Genomic DNA, 19,416 nt, shown 5'->3' with positions numbered 1-19,416 from the left:
GCGAGCTCGAATCGTCGTCGCCTGCTAATAGTAACGCAAATAAGCCCACTCCGACACCAGCTTCCATCGTATCTTCTCAAACCACAAATACTGGTCTACAGCGTATTATGAATCGGCCAATGTCACCGTATCACGTTGGACCCACGAGTGCGGAGTTCGGCCTGACCGCGCGTCGGAAGCCGTCGGAGGAGGACGATGAATTTGAATCCACTGCTGCACCGAGTCCCATTGCAGCGCCTGATGCGGATATTGTGACCGATGATCCACTAGGAAACCTAGGGCTGACAGAGGCTCTGAGGCTGGTGACAGTCTATGAAAACACGGTGGGCTTGATGTACCCATGTGTTGATCTGGACAGTGTGCGCGCGTGTATTGTCGATTTCTTTCGAGATGACTCTCGCCAGATCCTGAGCTCGGAGCAACAGGACTGGTTCTTTGCGCGCGATGTGGAGGTGCTGAAAATTATCTTGGCAATAGCTTTGGTGACGGAATCGCATGGACGGAGTGAGCGAGCTGCTGTGTTGGCAGAAAGTGTTGAGGATCGTTTCGCGACTCGCGTCAATATCCCCGAGGTTGACATGAAAGAGCTTCTTATATTGACATTGCTGGTGTGTAGCCTATCCGCTCTATTCCCTGCACATATGACTAACAGTAATCGTCTTCAAGTCAATATTCCATTCGTACCGGGATGATGAAGTGATTTCGTGGCGTTGTATTGGGATGGCTTGTCGAGGCTCAATGCAACTAGGCCTTCATTGCCAAGAGACCTGGTATAGAACCGGAGGTGTGTTCCCCGGGGAGCTGCAATGGACGTGGGCTAGTCGTCTATTTTGGTGTATCTACGTGTTGGACCGGAAATGGTCCTTTGGCACTGGCCTTCCCTTCGCTATTCAGGACACCGACATGGACACCAACCTTCCCGTGCTAGGAACCGCCACACCTTATCTCACTTGTATGATCTCGTACGCACGACTCAGCGGCAAGATATGGGGGCTCGTAGTCGGCTGGGGCAGTCGATCGCGTGCAGCGACGTCGGACTACTGTTCGTACCTTGACTTTCAAGTCCAGCAATGGATCCAGTCCATTCCACAGGAACTGCGGTTCGACCCTTCACGACGCTCATCCCCTGACTCGGTTCAGAACGATAACATGATGATGTTGCAAGTTCTCCTTGCGCTGCAGGCCAACCAGCTTCGCATTCTCGTGTACCGTCAAAATTTGCTCAGTAGTGAGAGCATTGAGACGAATTTCTCTGGCGCATCCGTCGCCGTCGAGACTGCAAAAAGTACGATCCACATGCTAGACTACTTCACGCGTGTTTCGGATATCTATTTCCAGCGTCCAGAGCCGTTCAATTACTTCCTAATTTCGGCACTGGCCGCACTGTTCCTCGCCGTGTTCCATGCCCCGAGTCGGTTCAGCAACGTCTGTCGTGCGGAATTCTATGCCGCCGTAGACATGGTGAGAAAGTCATCCACTCGGGCCAGAACATCGAGACGACTACAGAAAATCATCCGCAGTTTGAAATTGATTAAGCTGAACGTCGGCAAATCGCCTTATAAACACGGGCAACCGCCGGAAAACCTTGGCAAGGTACTATCTCGTTTCAGCCACGGGCAGCATGACTCGAACCAGTCCATTCTGTCGCAGACGCCGTTGGTCCCGTCGCACCAGCACCAGCCATCCGGTATCCCGACTCCACAACCTTCCGCCTCCCTTTGGTCCGTGTCTTCTCCACCGGCGACGGCGCCCGTTAATTATGGCAACAATGACGATAGCTGTGACGATTTGACCAGTTTCTTTGAGATGGCTGGAGGACTTTACTTCGACCCCAAGACGGGCCCCTCCGAGGAGACATCTGCATCCGAGGGCGCTAGTGCAGGGGTTGAAGGGGTTGATGCGTTTCACGCCGAAAATGAGGCGCTGACCCGCGTCATGGCTGGCCTGTTGTAGATGAAGGTGGCGCTCTGAGGGTTGGTTTACCGAATAGTTCTTAGTATAGTCTGTTTGACCAGGGGGTATGCGCAACTTGGCTTGGTCTCTCCGTCCTAGACAGGTCTAAGTATCCCTGTCATTGGTGGAACTAGTCTAATGCACGCGAGCCAAATAGTCTGAAGCTAATGCATCTCAATCCCGAGGTTTCTGCCTGAAGAATCCACTCGGGTAATTGGCCAAGCCAAGACGATCAGCACTCCCCGTGACAAGTGTATTCGCTTACTAGAATGGGCAAAATTCCTGGACGAGTGTCGCCATGAGCCAATCGCTGTAGATGCTATAGCTTTGCCTGCAGAATACCCCAATGATGTAATTTCTCCGTTGCTGAGTGAGGAGTTCGTGCTGGTGACTGGCTGGCTGACCGTCGAACCGCATCCCTCGGCCATTTCTTGGCTGAATAGGAGGAGGGGTTATCCTATCCTGCATTCGTCCTGCCCTCTTGTACGTCATGTATAGTTGACATATCAGCTGTTTTCTTTCTCAGACGGGACTTCTAGTGGAGCACAAATGAAACATACAGACGATGGACTGTCTCCGTGTCACGACCGGTGACTTGGACCATGCGTATAATGCATGTACTATAGATCGCTACGTCCCAGCACCAACAACCGGGTCGGACATTACTGGAGGCACACGGAAAACCGTATGTCGGAGGATTGCATTCCTCGAATAGATGTATTTGTTGATCTCCGGCGGAGTAAAGCACGTCTTTCGTGTAGAATGCGCGCACATACACTCGGAGATAAGTACAAGAAACCGGACCCCCAGTATATATAGTACTATGTATCTCGCAGGGAAATTGAGTCTTCAAGCCACGCATCTCTCTTTCTTCGCTAATCATGTATCTCCAATCTTCTCTTGCATTAGCCCTACTACGGGTTGCGGTGGTTCATGGTTACGCTAACCCGGGGGCTTGCTCTGGTGCCTGCAATATCCATGACCCTGCCTTAATCCAGAATGACGATGGAACGTACTATCGCTTTTCTACAGGAAATAACATCTCCTTTGCCTCTGCTTCATCTATTGAAGGCCCATGGACAGCTCTTGGGTCTGTATTGCCTGGTGGGTCCTCGATTGAAAATTCCGGGAGGTATGATCCTTGGGTAGGTATTTCTTTTTCTTTTTTTTTATCTTGCCTTATCGATCCTCCCTAGTGTGTACTTGTCGCTATTTCGATCCATTTGTTAGCTTTATTTTTATTGTTATTTTCGCTGGTGTCATCCTGCGAACGATATTGGAATGAACCACCCTTATGCATCTTCCCACACTACCTAGCAACATACAGCTAACAACTCTTAGGCACCTGACGTGCAGAAGGTGGGCAACCTTTATCACCTCTACTACGCTGTATCGAGCTTTGGCAGCCAAGAATCTGCCATCGGTCTCGCAACCTCCGAAACCATGGAGGAAGGTACCTGGACCGACCAGGGCTCAATCGGGGTTACATCTACCACGGGTAACCAATACAACGCCATCGACGCCAACCTCCTGGTTGACGGCTCTGCCAACTACCTGACCTTTGGCTCATTCTGGCAAGACATCTTCCAAGTCACACTGAACGGAGACGCCACGTCTTCGACGTCAACGCCGGTTAATGTTGCTTTCGATCCAGCTGATACACACCCAGTCGAGGGTGCATATCTGTACAAATACGGAGATTATTACTATCTGTTCTACTCCTGGGGAACGTGCTGTGGGTATGACCAGACTATGCCTGCTGCAGGACAGGAGTATAAGATCAAGGTTTGTCGGTCGAGTACGCCGACAGGGGGCTTTGTGAGTTTCCTCTTTTCTTATTTCTTTCTTCTTTAACTATGGACCTTGTAAGACGTGTGGCTAATGATGCAGGTTGATGCGAACGGCGTTGCGTGCACGGATGGCGGTGGTACCGTCGTTCTCGAGAGCCATGATAATGTCTATGGACCTGGTGGACAGTATGTGGCATCTCTATCTCTACCTGTGTTCATACGGGCTAACCTTTACAGGGGTGTCTACACCGACCCGAGCCTTGGCCCTGTTCTCTACTATCACTATGTTGATACGACTATCGGGTATGGTGACTCCCAGAAGCTATTCGGATGGAACGCCATCGACTTCTCGAGCGGATGGCCTTCTGTCTAAGTGAATCACCTGTCTAGGTGCCGAGAAGCAATCTTTTGTACATAGTTCAGCTTCTGTGGAAAAACATATTCCAATAACGAGAGCCGAGTAGCCTTACTCTCGACCAGCTCTCGTCCCACTTTACGATACGTGCCTATATATACCTTAAACTCTCAGTATCTGTCGTTCTTTAGCATTCACCACCGGTCATACATATCCTATATTGTTGACCTCGTGTCTCAATGGATACCAATTTAGGGCATAGATGACACAGCTACGCGAAAATCATCCAGGATGAAACTCCACCTGTTCCGTGCGAACACGACCAGTATCCAGCAACACCCTTATGGATAGTCGCACTCACGGTCAAGTACAGAGCATGCTATTTATAGTAAGTAGCCCGTGCGATCGCCGGATTGACATGGATCTTCCGCGCTGTGACTTAGTGTGTCACACCTTATTTACAACACGGGACACAAACGGCAGGCCCTGACAATCATGTTTGGGTTATAAGCTCATCCGACTCTGATATATTAAAGCGGGAGAACCACCCTTGTGTCTCCTCAGATAGGCGGTGATATTCGTTCTAACGATGTGTTGCGCTGCGTAATGCGTTGTCGATTATAGACCTAGTTCCTCTAGTTTCATTTGTACTTTATCCTTGGCATCTTTTTCTTTTTAATTTTAGTATTGTTGCATGCACACAACATTATAATAAGAACGATGCAGGAATATGCCATCTCATATATGGAATAGGTGGACCAATGATCATGGCGGTGGGGAAACTGGAACAGACTATATTGAGTGATAACAGCGTGTTGGCGTATACCTTATAAGTATGTCACTCCGCCGCTATCCTGGGGAGATTATGAGACTTGATGCCAGAAGTATCTCTCGCCGCTATTACTCGATACATTTTACCCAATTTCTGGACACTTGGTATACCTACAATCACATAAAGAGCCCGAGAAGAATAATATAGAGACAAGGAAGCCGAATCAACTGAATTGACGCAATGAAATTCCACGATTTTGGCCCACGCTAATCCATACGCCGGCGTGGTACATGGTAACCCTAGACAGAAAGCTTGAGCAGCAGCTGTGAATTCCAATGACGCCCTACTATTGAGCTCCTTCACAATATGTAAATCCACAGTAAGCATGTCGTGACAATACAGGTTCTCCATCCACCTTGCTTGAGTGTACAGCTCAATCTTGTCGTGATGTCAGGGAAGCATCTGATCCATTTCAACACCAGCATCCCTTAGCATTAATCTACATTGCCAAATTCGTATCAGAACCGATTCACCATTGTGCAAACATGACTCATTCGAGATGCCTCGGCAACTTCAGACTTGGCATTTTCCATCCTTAAAGGGTTCAACCCTTGAAGTTGAACCCCTTCCCTTCCCTTAACACTCGTAGCAGTTCGACGCCTCAAATACGAAATCCAATTATTGCCCAGGTTCGCCAACAGTTTCCTACCACAAACTAGATTGTTTAGTTTGTCTGTAGAATTGGTCTAACCGTTCATGGCTCCATACAACAATGCTAATGGCTTAAGTTCAAATGCTTGTAAACAGGCAAGATTGATATATATTTAGGCTATGTTGTGGGAACAGCTTGAGGTGCGGTATTCCACTTCACGTTCTTTAGAAGTCCCAGGCCCCAGAGAATCCTAATTGATTTTAAAGTTCCTATTGTGTGTTTATCTGCCTCGTAGTAACTTTTAGGATATATGGCATGACAATGGCGCATAGTTCTTATTACATGCATGACCCGTACTTTTCCCAGGACCTACCCAGATCACCATCTTTCAACCACCCACTTGCCAAGCATACAAGCGGTTCTTAAATGTAGTAGAGAATTCTCATATTAAGAGCTCTACGAGGACCCTTACCAAACGAGGCGGAGTTGATGCTGTGTGTCGGCCTTCGCCGGTCTTCGGGTACAAGGCAGTCACGAGAATTTCTCGGCCGAGGGAACTGGATCCAGGAACCATGGAAATAGGTATTTAGTATCAACTTCACTCCAACACAATCACGAAAGTCATAGAATTGTCTTTTACAAGTACCAATTGCACAATCGTTCATTAACCCACAAAAACTTTATCTCGTCAAGATCGGCCGGTCGTTCAGGATGAAAAACAGTGACCCGCGCCCTCATACGGGACCCCAAAGCAAAAGCCTTTTGAAGTATACAGCAGGTTGGCGGAGAATCGTCAGCAACTTCAGTCCATCGTGCGTCAACATCTACATTCCTGCTGTAACAATTGAACTCCGACTAACGAGTTTTACCCGCAGATGGTTTTCCACCACAATGGGGACAGGCATGGCCGGAATATTGTTCCATCTCATTCCTTTCGAACATACCGCGCTACATTACATCGCCATAGCCTTTTTCGTTCTGAATGCCTTGTTGTTTTTCACCGTCCTCAGCATGTCAATTCTCCGCTATACTCTTTACCCTGAAATTTGGAGGGTCATGATACAGGATCCAGTTAATTCGTTATTCCTGGCAACTTGTCCCATGGGTTTTGCCACCTTGATCGAGTTGTGGGTGTTTCTTTGCGTCCCTCAATGGGGAGAATGGGCGAAGACAACGGCCTGGGGATTGTGGATTGTCGATGCGGTCGCGGCGGCGGCGGTCACTGCATCCCTCTCATTCATCCTGTAAGTCCATCCAGGATACTGAAGATTGCCTGTTAATATGATGTAGTATATCGCAACATTACGTCACATCGCTGGAGCGGATCACCGCGCTGCAATTGTTGCCGATCGCCGCCACAATCGTCGCGTCCGGGGTTGGGGCCGAGATCGCGGATATTTTGCCTAACGCGCAGCACGCCATGGGAACGGTGATCGTATCCTACGTGCTGTGGGGCATGTCTACGCCAATGGCCATGATGATCTTGGTGATCTATTACCAGCGTTTGGCGGTCCACAAGCTTCCCTCGAGGGAAACCATCGTGAGCTGTTTTCTTCCACTAGGGCCACTTGGCTTTGGAGGATTCAGGTTAGTGCAAGCCACGATACAACCTTGAGAGAATGAATCTGACTCCGAGGTAGTATCCTATACCTGGGAAAGGTGGCTCGACAGCTCCTCGGCGAGTCGAACGCAATTGACCCAATGGTCGGGCACATAGCATACGTCTTCGGTCTCTTGCTGTCTCTGTTGATGTGGTCTTTCGGACTGATTTGGCTCGTTTTCGCGCTCGCTACGATTTACTACCGATCACCGTTTCCTTTCAATATGGGCTGGTGGGGATTCACTTTCCCGCTTGGGGTATATGCGGCCAATACCATCCTGCTGGGGAAGGAAATGAACTTAATGTTTTTTAAGGTTTGCGGGACGGTAAGTTGCCGCAGAGAATTATGAGAGCACATAGAAGGACAAGGGGGCTGACAGGTGATAGATACTCAGCAGCGCGATGATATTACTGTGGCTGGTGGTTGCCATCCGTACCGTGCACGGGGCATGGCATGGGGTTTTATTCCATGCGCCGTGCCTGCAAAACTTGAAGGAGAAGATTGAAGATGGCCAGGATGACGCGACGAATGATGAAGCGTAGGATAAGCGCCCCAGAACCCTGTTCTGGCTCCGGCCCTGATTTTGACCGATTAGTCCAATTGTAAGCAATCATGCCTTCGCGAGCAACTTCTTGTTTCACTCATAGTCCACTGGATTGACGCCAAATCTGCAGCTCATCACATGGTATTCGGGCTATGCCAGGGGCTCACCAATCATATCGGGCACTGGAGGGAGTTGGATTCCGGCTAGTATGCAGTATCGGCTACGAAGGGCCAATCCGCAGTTGATTCTGGCGCCATCGTCCCTTCAAAATCATTCCGGCAGCCTCGTATGAACGCCGAACCGGGCACTAATACGCGAGATGATAGCGCCTCATTTCTTTCGTCTGAATATAACCCACATGACTTCCGCTTGACGATAAGCTCGTGCCGTCTTGCGGCTGAAGTCTTGGTAGAACCTATAGAATCCGGGGTTCCCGCCCTATTCATCCCGTCTCTCTAATCCTTCAGCCGTGATACTTTGAGAAGCAACCATGGTAGGTACATGCAACCCACTGTTGTATGTGGACGTTGCTAAATGGAGAAGGATTCAACAGACTACGAATTCCCATTCCTAGAAGAGGTCTACACTCCTGCGGAGCCACCTAAGATCGAGTAAGCATTTGTCAGAACATACTGATAATCCGAATACATAATGACCGTGTAGCTTCGTTTTTGTACACGGTCTCAATCCTCGCGGTCGAGCCGACCATGCCTTCGAAACATGGACACATCAGAACGGAACCTTCTGGCCACGGGATTACCTCCCTCAAGATATCCCCCAGGCGCGTGTTTTTGTCTACGGCTATAATTCATACGTCACAAACCCCCAGGTGATGTCCAATGCGAGTGTGAAGGACCATGCGAATACACTGTTGAACTTGCTGGACCTGGAGCGTAGTCCGCAGGTGGTATGTGGTTCGCCTTGTATTAAGCTTTGACATAGGGCTGACTGTGCATAGAATACGCGGCCTCCGAAGATCATCTTTATCGGACACAGCTTAGGTGGACTGGTGATCAAACAGGTACGGTTGGCCAGGTGGATCACGGCATGATTCGGAAGAAATAATGGAAAAGTCAGCTCATGATGTACTCAGCGCTAACATCGCATCAACAGGCTTTATTGAATGCGCAAGAAGACCCCAAGTATACTTCCATCCGCACGGGCACGTACGGTCTTGTTTTCTTCGGCACTCCACACCACGGTACCAAAGGTGTCGAACTAGGAAAGATTGCAGCCAAGGTCGCCAAGTTCGTATCTAAGGGCCACGCCAGTAATGACCTTCTAGATTGCCTGGAGCACAACTCCCTATTCACGAGACAGATGAGTAGTCGATTCTGTCACCAACTGGAAGACTACCGAGTGATCAGTTTCATTGAAGGAAAGGAGGTTCTATTGGGAGGGTCAGGCCCGGCTTCTATTAGTCATGTGAGTATCTAGACACTCTTTCTTTCACATCCCTGTCTTTATAGCGGGTGGTATCGCGCTAACGGTCGCAGTTGGTAGTAGATGAAGAGTCTGCCATCCTTGGACTCCCTGGGAACCGCGAGACGCGTCTCAAGCTAGATGCGGATCATTCCCAGATGTGCAAGATCGGCAATCGAGGGGCCATGTACAGGCTGATCAAGGGCAATATCAAACAGGTTGCCGACCAGCTATTGGTCACGGAGCAGGGTTATATTCCCCAGCCGTCGCCATCGCCACGCGCGGGACCACCATTGCCGCCGCGACATACCAACAGCAGCGCTCCCTATCCTCCCCCCATTGCTTCACAACCGGCGACGCAGCGGGTCATTGGAGCCCTATATAATCCTGTTGACAATGATCCACGGTCGGTTGAAGCCGCCGAGCACAAGAATAACTGGAAGTGGGACGACGCACGGAGGGTGGAGTATACCATCTTCCAGGAGCACTTGCGCACTCTGGGTGCAGATCACCACAGCACGTTGCAGGTCGGCTATAATCTAGCAGAGATCGACCTTGAGTCGGGATATATCGGCAAAGCGGCCGAGTGGTGCCAATGGGTGTCCAACAACAGTCAGCGCGTGTTCGACAAGCGCCATCCACTTACGATGAGAGCCGAAAGCTTGATGGGTGAGATCCTTGTGTCTCAGGGTAAGCAACAGGAAGGAGAGTCTGTCTGTGCCAATGTCCTCGCCCGGCAGCAGATGACAATCGGAGAAGATGATGTTGACACGCTGGAGACACGCCGTCGTCTAGCGAACGCATATAGCTCGGTTGAGCGACGAGAGGAGGGCATTGCGACCGCCAAAAAGCGTACGGAGTCTCTCAAGCGATTGCTGGGTGAGACCCATATCAAGACCTACGCCTCGGTGCTTGACACCATCGAATTGGTAGTAGCCAAGCTCTCAAGCAACAATAGTAACAACGTGATGGCTATGGTCCAGTATCACACGGGTACGGACGAGATAGTCAATGTTACCTCAGAGGCCTCCCGGGAGCTGAACAACTTGCTGGGCCCTCGTAACCCACTTTCTATTCGCAGTCTCCGGCTGCTTGGTGCATGTCAGACTTTTGCTTCGGGTGGAATCACCGAACCATCCGAAACGCTACGACGAGCGCTGGCCACGGCAGAAGAGTGTCTCGGTTCTGACAACCCCGAGACCATTCAAATCGTGATTTATATGGGTCTAATGTACGCGAAACAAAGCAACCCATATAGTTACTCTGTCTCCCAGCAGAACCTCGACCTGGCTCTGCCTTGGTTCCGGCGATATCTGGACTGGGCCCGAAGCAGGGATATTTTGAGCTGTCCTGATCCTCAGGCGATCCTGGGCATGCTAGGCAATATGTACATGGCCAAGAGAGACTATCAACAGGCGCAGAATTACTACGAGCAGCTCGTCAATGCATGCCAGAAGGGGAACGTTCCGGTTCCAGCCGACGTGCCGAACATGCTAGAGTTGTGTCGGATGAACACCAGGCTTATGGCGCCTTACAGAACTTCATCGGGCTTTGAATCGTTACTTTCTTCCTTCAAACGATTATAGGTGTTTTCATCATACACAATCTGTTGTTGTATTCATTATCCATGCATAGCCGATAGTATAATACATTTCGCTTGTCTCAATCATGACTGCCATAACACATTCCGTCTAGTTCGAGATCTTGGAGGGCACATGTTTTCTAGATAAAGTATTGTGAGCTGTACGTCTCGTATAAAGGAGAAGGGGAAGTAACACGTACCCAGTAGCACTCTCGAACTTATTCCTCACGGAGTCAGTGATGCGTTCATTCGTCTGTCGCACCTTCGAGTTATGGGGGTCGATCTTGCCGTGGCCGTACTTGGTCTCTAGGTGGTCGAGACCTGTTTGCCCATCAATATCTGTATTTCAATATCTTGAAAGAGCGAAAAGGGTATACTTACCCTTGTCGACGTAGTCCTCATTCTGGGCACCACCAGCACCACCGTGCTTGTGTCCACCGCTGAGCTTCGAGGCAAGCTTATCCATCTTGATGTGTGTTGTTGGTCTTCTGTGGTTTTGATCTTTGCGTATTGGGTATAGGAATTTGGGCTATCTTCGTGAGGGGATGACAAAGTACAAGAGAATGATGCTACGAGAAAGTCGAACCCAAGCATCACAACGCTGCATATTTATAAGTAAACAAACATCGGATACAAGCGACGTGAATGATATTAGTGATGTCATCAAGGTAGATCAGTGATGTCTACTGGTTTCTATTCTTGTATCCCTTCACTCGGTGAGATCTGAGTGGAAGTTGCATTAGGAAGTGATGGTCGCGACTCGGGGGTGGATATTGGATGAGGTCTACAGGGCTGCGTCGGAGGCTTGACTGAGTTGCGTAATGTGGGGTCTTTGCGACAGGAAATTGCAGGTATAGTTAATTAGTCGGGGTTATGCTTATGATGGGCGATGATGTTTCAAGGGCTGGATGGATTTAGTGTGTATTCCTGATGACGTCATAAGGTGGATAGGGCTGGTCGTCCGAAAAGGGAAATTGATTGTCCGCTCACAAAGATTCCAGTTCAATGGCATACGAAGGTTGGGTGTAATACTACATAGTTAGTTCGCGGAGTATTCTTCATTTTGAGGACACAAGAGTTGAGAGCGTACGCGAGTGAGAGATCTTTCCAAGTGAATGACCGTCCCTGGCGACCGATCATGTATTGAGCCAAGGAGACCATGACTATAATTTCGAAGGACTCTTCTTCCCTTATTTAGACATAACAATTATACCTCCCTTATTGTTGCTCAGAAAATTCATGGGGGTGTCCTAGAATTGGTTCTATGCGAAACCCATATTTATGTATGGCTAAGAGTATTTGCGTGCTAGCTTACCCTGACCTACATCTCCCGCCTTCCCACAAGTAACAAGTCTAGGTCAAGTAATGTCGTCGCTGAATATTCTACAAAGGGCTTCCTGTTATCCCAGTCCGAACCCAGGTACGATATTATGTTTTGCTCATTTCTAAACATCTTTCTAGGGTCCTACTTTCAAGTAGTTGTTTACACTGCTCGCTCAACCTATGCTGTATCTCAAGCACACCTGGTGAACCACCCCTATCAACAGTAGTCCGTGAGATAATATGAAAGGAGGATTGCACGAACTTGAGATCGAAGTACAATGGCGTCCTGATATTCCCCAGGCGGCAGTTATCTTCGGTAGCAAGTCATTATAGCAGTCGCCACATACATTCCATCTTACCAGCGTTCCACAACAAAATCCTGCGATGCTCGATATCCATCAGCCACTGTTTGGGCAACCCACCAGCGAACACTGAACCGCATGTCGCAGCGACAATGATAGTGGTTAGACAATTGAGGAACACTGCTTCCCGACCTTAACACATTCATTACCAATTCAGCGGCAGGGTATTCAAGAGCTTGATGATGCCATATCTCAAAACACGTCAACCAGCGTAATGGTAATTTCTGGCTAGCCTACAGCAGCTATATATGCCCTATGCCTTCTAGCACATCAAAGAAACCCGATACACTTTTTTTTGTCGCGCCAGTTTCTGTGAGTGGGCTATATCTATAGTAAAATGAACTCACGTGGCACGACTCCCTCTGACATGCTTGAACGGAGAAAGAGAGGTGTCCCCAAAACTAAACTAGAGGGATGCCCAGATGTAGTGAATGAATATGGCTTAACCGTCTATTCAATGTATGAAACTGCCAATCAAGCTGCGCGACCTTGTGCGGCAAGAACGAACGAATATGTACCTTCTACTTTGGAGCGCATAGCCTGCACAGGCTGCTTGCCTTACGGAAAGCATGCCCAACTGTCTATCTCTCCTGTCTTTAGACCTTCTGCTGAACCCACAGCATTCTATGTTATTTACAGTCCACCCTGCAACCCCGTGTTCTTCAATTCTACATATACCCTTCACATAAGATCGCTTTTCCAAAATTGCTTGCCGGACAGCCTCATTTGAGTGTATCCTTCCGGTCACTACAACCTGATACCGAACCTCTCACGCATGACCATTTCACTTCTTTCATAAATAGTAAAGTTATAACAGAAGGTGTGACAGCTGGAAATTGGTAATGCCAGACACTGATAGTCTTAGTAATGTGTGAATTGCTCTGTGAACATTATAGAGGCCGAACTGGCTGCGGCCATATGTTCGTCTACGGCATTCAGCGGTGCAGGGATTCCTTTATGCGTCCCGATCAATCTCGCTGTGTCCCCCCAAGTGGAAGGCTTCGCGACCTTCCTCGAGTGGTCGACGCCCAAGATGATTATAAGGACGGTTCTTGTCGAGTGTGTCTCGGAGAGACTCCTCCCAGCTCAGAGGGATCCGAATCTGGCTGGGTGATCTAAATAGCACGGCCGAGGCTGCCAGCATGTCGCTCAGCCTCTTGTTGCCCACAAGGCTACCGTTCAGTACGCTCGTTTTAGTGCCCAAGATGCACGACCATTCTCCTGGTTACTTTATACTTACGCTGGCCAAGACCTAAATTTGTCATTCATGTTTATATTGGGCTTCACTCAGGTGTGCCACATGCTGCAGTGCTTTGGATGCTACCTAGCAACGACTCAATAAATGAAGGTGCCCTAGCCATCGCTGTGGTTTGTGCGACCCCTGGACATGGACTCGATGGATGTGGCTCACAGTGGACGAATAGAGGCCTGCTTATATCCCACATGACCCTGTCCCTTGCACATATGCTGCCTAACATGCATACCTTAGTCTATGTGTGTCCCGGTTCTAGACGTTCAAACAAAGAAAATGACCCCAGAGGCTGAGTTGCTACAACCCTTCTAAGAGCCCAGTTAAGGGGGTCTAACATGGATGGACATGGTATTCTGCGCTTGTGGGATAATTTATCTCCTGGTGTTACCTCCCGTGATTCTTTTCGGTGTGCTAATATATTCCTTACATTACGTGGTGCGTTACAGATGATATGGCACAGTGCTGGCATTCTTTCCCTGTCATTGAAGTTCAGTAACATCAACAATTCTGCAAGGCTATAAACAACTATATACCAAATTCGTCCCTGTGGGGAGCTACCTTGTGCCCAACTATAACATGGTAAATCGTTGTGGAAGAGCTGAGGGAACCCTCGCTCCGGAGCTGGTATGTACAACGTAACTTACACATAGGGAAGATGCCCCTGCGTAACCCATCGATGACAGAAGCCACAATGCCTTAGCTCAAGCCAAAACACTGCCCAATCCAACTAATCCAGCCTCGCGAGTTTGGCCGGTTCGAAACAGTCCCCAGCTTTTCATCCACATTCACATACTCCTCTTCCTCCTCCGGATCATCACGGTAATACGTGTATCGAACGGCGGCGATCGAGACAAGCTCCAAACTAAAGTCTCCTTCCTGCACCCCGAAGAAGCTATACGCAGTTAATACCACGCCGACCATATCTCGTAGCTCGAGGACACTTACCTGCGTAGCATGAAACTGATCTGTTTCACCCCAGTCAAATCCAGCGGTGTGACATCCTCCTGCTCCTTCCCCCGATACGTAGGCTTAAAATCAGCCCATTTTATGAAAATCCTCTTCTCACCATGAGCATGGAAATCAAATTCCCAGCTCAGGGTACTCTCCTGCCTTCCATCTGGGCGCTTCGGCGCAGTCTCATCCTTTAGCGTGATGGTATACAGTTTATCATCCCCGCCGGCAATATGCAATTCCAACCCGTCGTAGCCAGAGAGATCCCAGCTTCTATCTTCACCTGTCGTCCGCTGCGAGGCGAACCCCGCTCCACCGAGCGTGGTGATGTCGAGGTTTCCGTAGAATCGGGCGACCAGAGAGGCGGGCGAACAGCTCATGTGGGAGTGCGACGATCCACCACGCACGCGATCGTCAGTGGAGGTCCAGTCCGAGGAGTGCCATGCTCTTTTCGTCTTGTGAGTGATGTTGGATGGAGACCGGTCGGGGTTCGGATCGTGGAACTCACCTGGGGCCCCCGAAAAGGGGTAATCTTGCTACCTTCGAGTCCATTTTGAGAAACTGATGAATGGTGTTTGAAAGTTGGATTGCTGAGGAGATGCGGAGTAGGTTTGGGCCTGGTCCTGTGACGTCAGGTGCTCGGTCGACCGGCACTAGTCTGCATCGGGAACTGGTCCCGATTGGGAAGGGTTGAGGTTGGGGTCTTTTTGGAAGATTGTCATTCGTCTTTATCTAACGAAGGACTATACCCCCGCCAAATCCCGACCACTGAATGCTGACGTAGTTCTAGCCATCTCATAAAGTGGTACAGCTTTGGCGGCTCACGTTGACTTCAAACTCACATCGGCATCTATAAGGACAGAGTACGTGGGTTATGCCCTAGGGCGTAGGGCGCGACATCTGAAATCCAGCGACCACATGCCCATTACAGCATTTGATCGTGACACCCTCAATTATGATCTTTATTTTATACTTTGTTACTGGCTAAATCTACCACTCTCTCTAGCTCATATATATGCCGGTTCAAGTTCGGTATTGGTACGCGGAACTACGTGAACATCTAGGGTGCTCACAATCTAAGTAACACCTTGCATAAGCAAGATAACAGTACACTACACAAACAGCTAAAGCAATTGATGCACCATTTGCATTATGAAGTAATAGTACATGTAAGACTCGCAAACTACATATACGCTCACAAAACCCAGGTCCTTTCCAAACTTCGGCAGCGAAGGCAAGTTCAAGTACCGGGAAACTTGCTTCCTCCTCTTCCGTTTTAGTATAACCTACCCATCCCATTCACCGTCATGAGTTGTGTCTAAAACGAATGCGAAAAAGAAAAAGAAGAGTACAAAGACAGAAAGAGGAAAGAGAGAAACAGGGAGAGAAAGAAATCTCAAGTGACCTTGACTCACGACATTTGATCGATGCAGTTCTTATCGTGAAATTAGGCGGCCCAGACGTCGTTAATGAGACCTTGGATTGAGATATGTACAACAACAGGTCTAACCAAGACAGCAATTTGATCAATTGCACGAAGCGGAGAATAGTGATGAAAGGGTATTGGCAATATGTCTATAAAAGTGCCATTGGCGAGTTTAAACTGCATATTACACACCCGGGCAAAGGAAGCAAAGAAAAGTCAAAGAATAGGCATCAATCAAACTCTCTTCAAGTCACCTTACCTACATACCATTATCACTCATTCGTGAGAGCTCCCACCATGGCAATATTCGGATTATTTGTATAGTCGTATTGTGACCAGCCATCATATGGATAATACAGTGACCACCAAGGTGGATAGTTGCCTCCATGACCATGATGGTAGTATATATACGGTATAGGAACTATTGAGGCGTAAGGAGGAGACCACGGTAACGGAACGATCGCTTGGGCAGGCCATAGGCCAACGTTTGCCCCTAGGCATTGCATCCAGCAACATCGTGTATTGTTATAGATTGATGGGCCATATACCCAAGGTTGGCCACGGGCGCAGTTCCTATACTTTATAAAGGTATGATTCTCTTGGCAATGAATACAAGCCCGATTGTGCCTTCCAGAGGACAAATTGGCCCGCGACCCAAGCACTTGACTGCGAGCGAAACGGGCAAAGTGAAGGAGACGGAGGCAGTAACTGCAGGCAAAGTACTCTTCGTATCTGCAGAAGTCAGTTGTATAGCGCTAGGATAAAATATACTCATTGCATCAACCAGGACCTACCCAGGCCATGTTTCCATATCACAAAGATATCTTCTTCTCAGTGTTAATGAGGAGGGAGGTTGGGTGGGAATTAAGGATCGAAAGTATTTGCTTGTCTGGGAAAGTGATAATCTGGAGGGATAGTCCAGGTATTTGGTGATTATGAGTTGCAACTCTGTCGGTAGATCAAGGAGTGGGGGATCTGGTGATTCTGTCATCGCGCGAGGAGGGCACGTTCACAAGGATGAGGAATCCAAGGAAGTTGGGTCGGTTCATATAGTTAAAAATAACGAAAATTATAACAAAAATTATAACGAAAGACCGGTCATGCCTAATGCACCAATACCAGGCGTCAGTGTTGCTTGTTGGTATTCGTATATATCAACGTAGTAATATGCTATAACCTAGGTAAAGTGTCAAGGCTTCCAAGGGTTTGGGAGGCAAAGGATTGAGTAGGCGGGTTCATAGGCGGCGAGCAGTGACTCGAAAGTAAAGCCCTGTGAGGGAAAGGACCATGCTCGTTCTTTCCTTTGCTACGTGAATGATGTTTGACGATTGGACAATTATGTATACTGATATTTTCAAGGTCAGTCCTTGACGTCGTCCGATAATAACCTGTTGGTGTTTCACTTTAACGCTTTTATTCCAAAGCGAACATCATTTCCCACACTATAATTGGCAATGCAATCTTTCTATAGAAGCCACAAGTTGCACGGTTTATGAAAGGGCCCATGAGGTTAGCACAGGCCAACAAGCTGCAACAATGTGTCCGTATATTCCCTGATCCAATAAACAGCGGTCACCGACTAAGTAGAACGTTAGGGAACTATTCAAAGGTAGTAAACAGCTCAACTGTCTGTAGGATGAATCGAACTTTCCGAACAGTATGCCCGCCTCCAACAAGATACTAATAGAAATTACTGAGAGCAAATGCCCTAATTATGGCCGTAAAGGGAAGTTAAGCTGTAACACGTTCCTAGTCCCGTTCACGCGTAAACCGCTCTTTGAGGTCCGTAAAGACGCCAATGTTTCTCCATCCATTGTCTACAACCGGCACTGACTAGTGACCCGCCGACACTGAAGCAATACCGGATAAGCCTGCGTGTTTCGCGCCCGTTTCTCGTTATGGAATTAGGTAGGTTGGGGCCGTTAGTACTCGGGAAGTGTGGCTGCCCTGGGCCATCGAAGTAGAGCAATTTATCTTCCCAAAAGTCATCAAAGTGGAGATATCGCAGCCTTCTCATGTTCAATGATAGATATTCGAAAATGGGTTGAAAGCTACCCGAGTCGGGGCGTATCTGTTCCATAGTCAGGCTGCGGAGGCGCCGGCGACGAAGGAAATAGTGCAGCTTTTCCTCAGATGTGTAGATTCCTTGCAGTGTGCACTGCTTCAAGCGCGCAATCGGACAGGAGTCCGCGATTCGATCGAAGAAGTGCTGCTCTTCCTTCTGTGCCTGGGTCAGGTTGACCAGTTCCAGGTTGTACCAGTGCAGGTGAAGAGATTCGAGCTTAGGGCACATGTTCAATAAGCAGGTTATAGCGTGGGTGTTGCCTCGGCCAATCGCAGCAGGGAGCATATGAGTGTTCGGCTGTCTCCTCGTTTGTTGATGCGACAGGCTTAGTGATATGGTCTTGATGTTCTTCAGAGATTCGGACATGTTCACCCTCTTGCACACTTTCGCAATCTCGCCACATGCCAAGCTGCAGCGATCGATACTGCAGAATATGTCCAATGCTTCCACGTGTAATTTGCTCCTGCCAAGGGCTACTGTAGTGACCCGAAAGAGCGTCGCTGCCGCCTCCCAGACGCTCCTCCAGGGTGCTTCGGTATTTGCCTCTGTTTCGATCGTGAGAGTCAGTGATTGTAGGAGTCCATGTCCGGAGTTGACGAGCAGATTCGTCAAAGCCCGTCGCAGAAGGGTTACGGCTCGTTGCTCGGCTAAAATCTGGACATCGCCCGCTGGCATGTCCATTACGGTTAAGTGCTGGAGGTGGCATCCCAGCCATCCTTTTTGTGTCACGTCCACAAATGCCTGGAGGCATTCCTCTGTCAACTGTATCTTCTTTCGGTAGAAGTTGTGCCTGAATGAGATGAAAGATGTTTTGTTGGCCATAGCTCGTGAGGTTAGTCGAAGATTGCACCTCTCGTGTAAATCAAGGAAAGACACTAAGCCCTCCATTAACTCCAGTGGGAGATCAACAAGAGTTGCATAGTCCATGACCGCGCCAATCCTAGTACATCACAGAGCGTGAATCTAGATGCCTTGGTGCGGATGAGGCGATGCTCGAACACAGTAGATCTTTTCGACTAAACGAGAAGAGATAAAGACGGGAGGGGCAGCACGGCATTCTGATAGAGGCGAACCAATTATCTCCGTCGTGTACCTGGGCTGCTCGTGTCTGTTGGCTAAAAACAAGACACCGTCACTATGGCCACTGCACGTGATGACGCCACTGTGGTTGTCTTTCGTGCGTCTCTGTGTTGTGTGGTGCAGAGTTCTGTAGGTCACAATTCACGCAGCATGACTGACAGTTTAGCGAACCAACTGGGTATCCAACGATTTCCTGTGCTAGAGCACATATGTTATAGTCCATGTGGGATCTGTTAAATACAGAATGGGCAGATGTAGCTCTCATCTTAATATTTGTCTACTAAGA

General features: G+C 48.8%; 7 protein-coding genes across 7 annotated transcripts; 4 read left to right on the top strand and 3 right to left on the bottom strand.

Annotated features, from left to right (window-relative positions):
- ABOM_002660 (transcription factor domain-containing protein) lies at nt 1-1,953 on the top strand (the record flags this gene model as incomplete). The annotated part of the gene is made up of 2 exons (XM_022529790.1): nt 1-608; nt 667-1,953. Coding segments are annotated over 2 exons (1,895 nt in total), but the record flags the coding sequence as incomplete, so codon positions are not given.
- Nucleotides 1,954-2,834: 881 nt separating this feature from the next.
- Nucleotides 2,835-4,116, top strand: ABOM_002659 (arabinan endo-1,5-alpha-L-arabinosidase; the record flags this gene model as incomplete). The annotated part of the gene is made up of 5 exons (XM_022529789.1): nt 2,835-3,085; nt 3,295-3,312; nt 3,360-3,751; nt 3,824-3,929; nt 3,981-4,116. 5 exons carry the CDS (start codon nt 2,835-2,837, stop codon nt 4,114-4,116), a joined length of 903 nt encoding a protein of 300 aa, XP_022391222.1.
- Nucleotides 4,117-6,413: 2,297 nt separating this feature from the next.
- Nucleotides 6,414-7,665, top strand: ABOM_002658 (TDT family transporter; the record flags this gene model as incomplete). Its single annotated transcript, XM_022529788.1, has 4 exons — nt 6,414-6,766; nt 6,813-7,109; nt 7,163-7,448; nt 7,510-7,665. 4 exons carry the CDS (start codon nt 6,414-6,416, stop codon nt 7,663-7,665), a joined length of 1,092 nt encoding a protein of 363 aa, XP_022391221.1.
- A 536-nt stretch (nt 7,666-8,201) lies between these two features.
- On the top strand, nt 8,202-10,675 carry ABOM_002657 (LipA and NB-ARC domain protein; the record flags this gene model as incomplete). The annotated part of the gene is made up of 5 exons (XM_022529787.1): nt 8,202-8,278; nt 8,331-8,574; nt 8,626-8,688; nt 8,781-9,092; nt 9,164-10,675. 5 exons carry the CDS (start codon nt 8,202-8,204, stop codon nt 10,673-10,675), a joined length of 2,208 nt encoding a protein of 735 aa, XP_022391193.1.
- Nucleotides 10,676-10,780: 105 nt separating this feature from the next.
- Nucleotides 10,781-11,137, bottom strand: ABOM_002656 (uncharacterized protein; the record flags this gene model as incomplete). Its single annotated transcript, XM_022529786.1, has 3 exons — nt 10,781-10,811; nt 10,872-10,992; nt 11,053-11,137. The coding sequence occupies 3 exons, from the start codon at nt 11,135-11,137 to the stop codon at nt 10,781-10,783; spliced, it is 237 nt and encodes a 78-aa protein (XP_022391228.1).
- A 3,167-nt stretch (nt 11,138-14,304) lies between these two features.
- On the bottom strand, nt 14,305-15,111 carry ABOM_002655 (CIA30 family protein; the record flags this gene model as incomplete). Its single annotated transcript, XM_022529785.1, has 3 exons — nt 14,305-14,500; nt 14,554-15,006; nt 15,068-15,111. The coding sequence occupies 3 exons, from the start codon at nt 15,109-15,111 to the stop codon at nt 14,305-14,307; spliced, it is 693 nt and encodes a 230-aa protein (XP_022391227.1).
- A 2,633-nt stretch (nt 15,112-17,744) lies between these two features.
- Nucleotides 17,745-18,872, bottom strand: ABOM_002654 (F-box domain protein; the record flags this gene model as incomplete). The annotated part of the gene is made up of 1 exon (XM_022529784.1): nt 17,745-18,872. One exon carries the CDS (start codon nt 18,870-18,872, stop codon nt 17,745-17,747), a length of 1,128 nt encoding a protein of 375 aa, XP_022391226.1.
- Between the last annotated feature and the right edge of the window lie 544 nt (nt 18,873-19,416).

The sequence above is a fragment of the Aspergillus bombycis genome, assembly GCF_001792695.1.
Source record: "Aspergillus bombycis strain NRRL26010 chromosome Unknown contig00023, whole genome shotgun sequence".
In the NCBI taxonomy this organism is placed as follows: Eukaryota; Fungi; Ascomycota; class Eurotiomycetes; order Eurotiales; family Aspergillaceae; genus Aspergillus; species Aspergillus bombycis.
The sequence above is the reverse complement of the archived record's forward strand: the minus strand, read 5'-3'. Positions and strand labels throughout refer to the sequence as shown.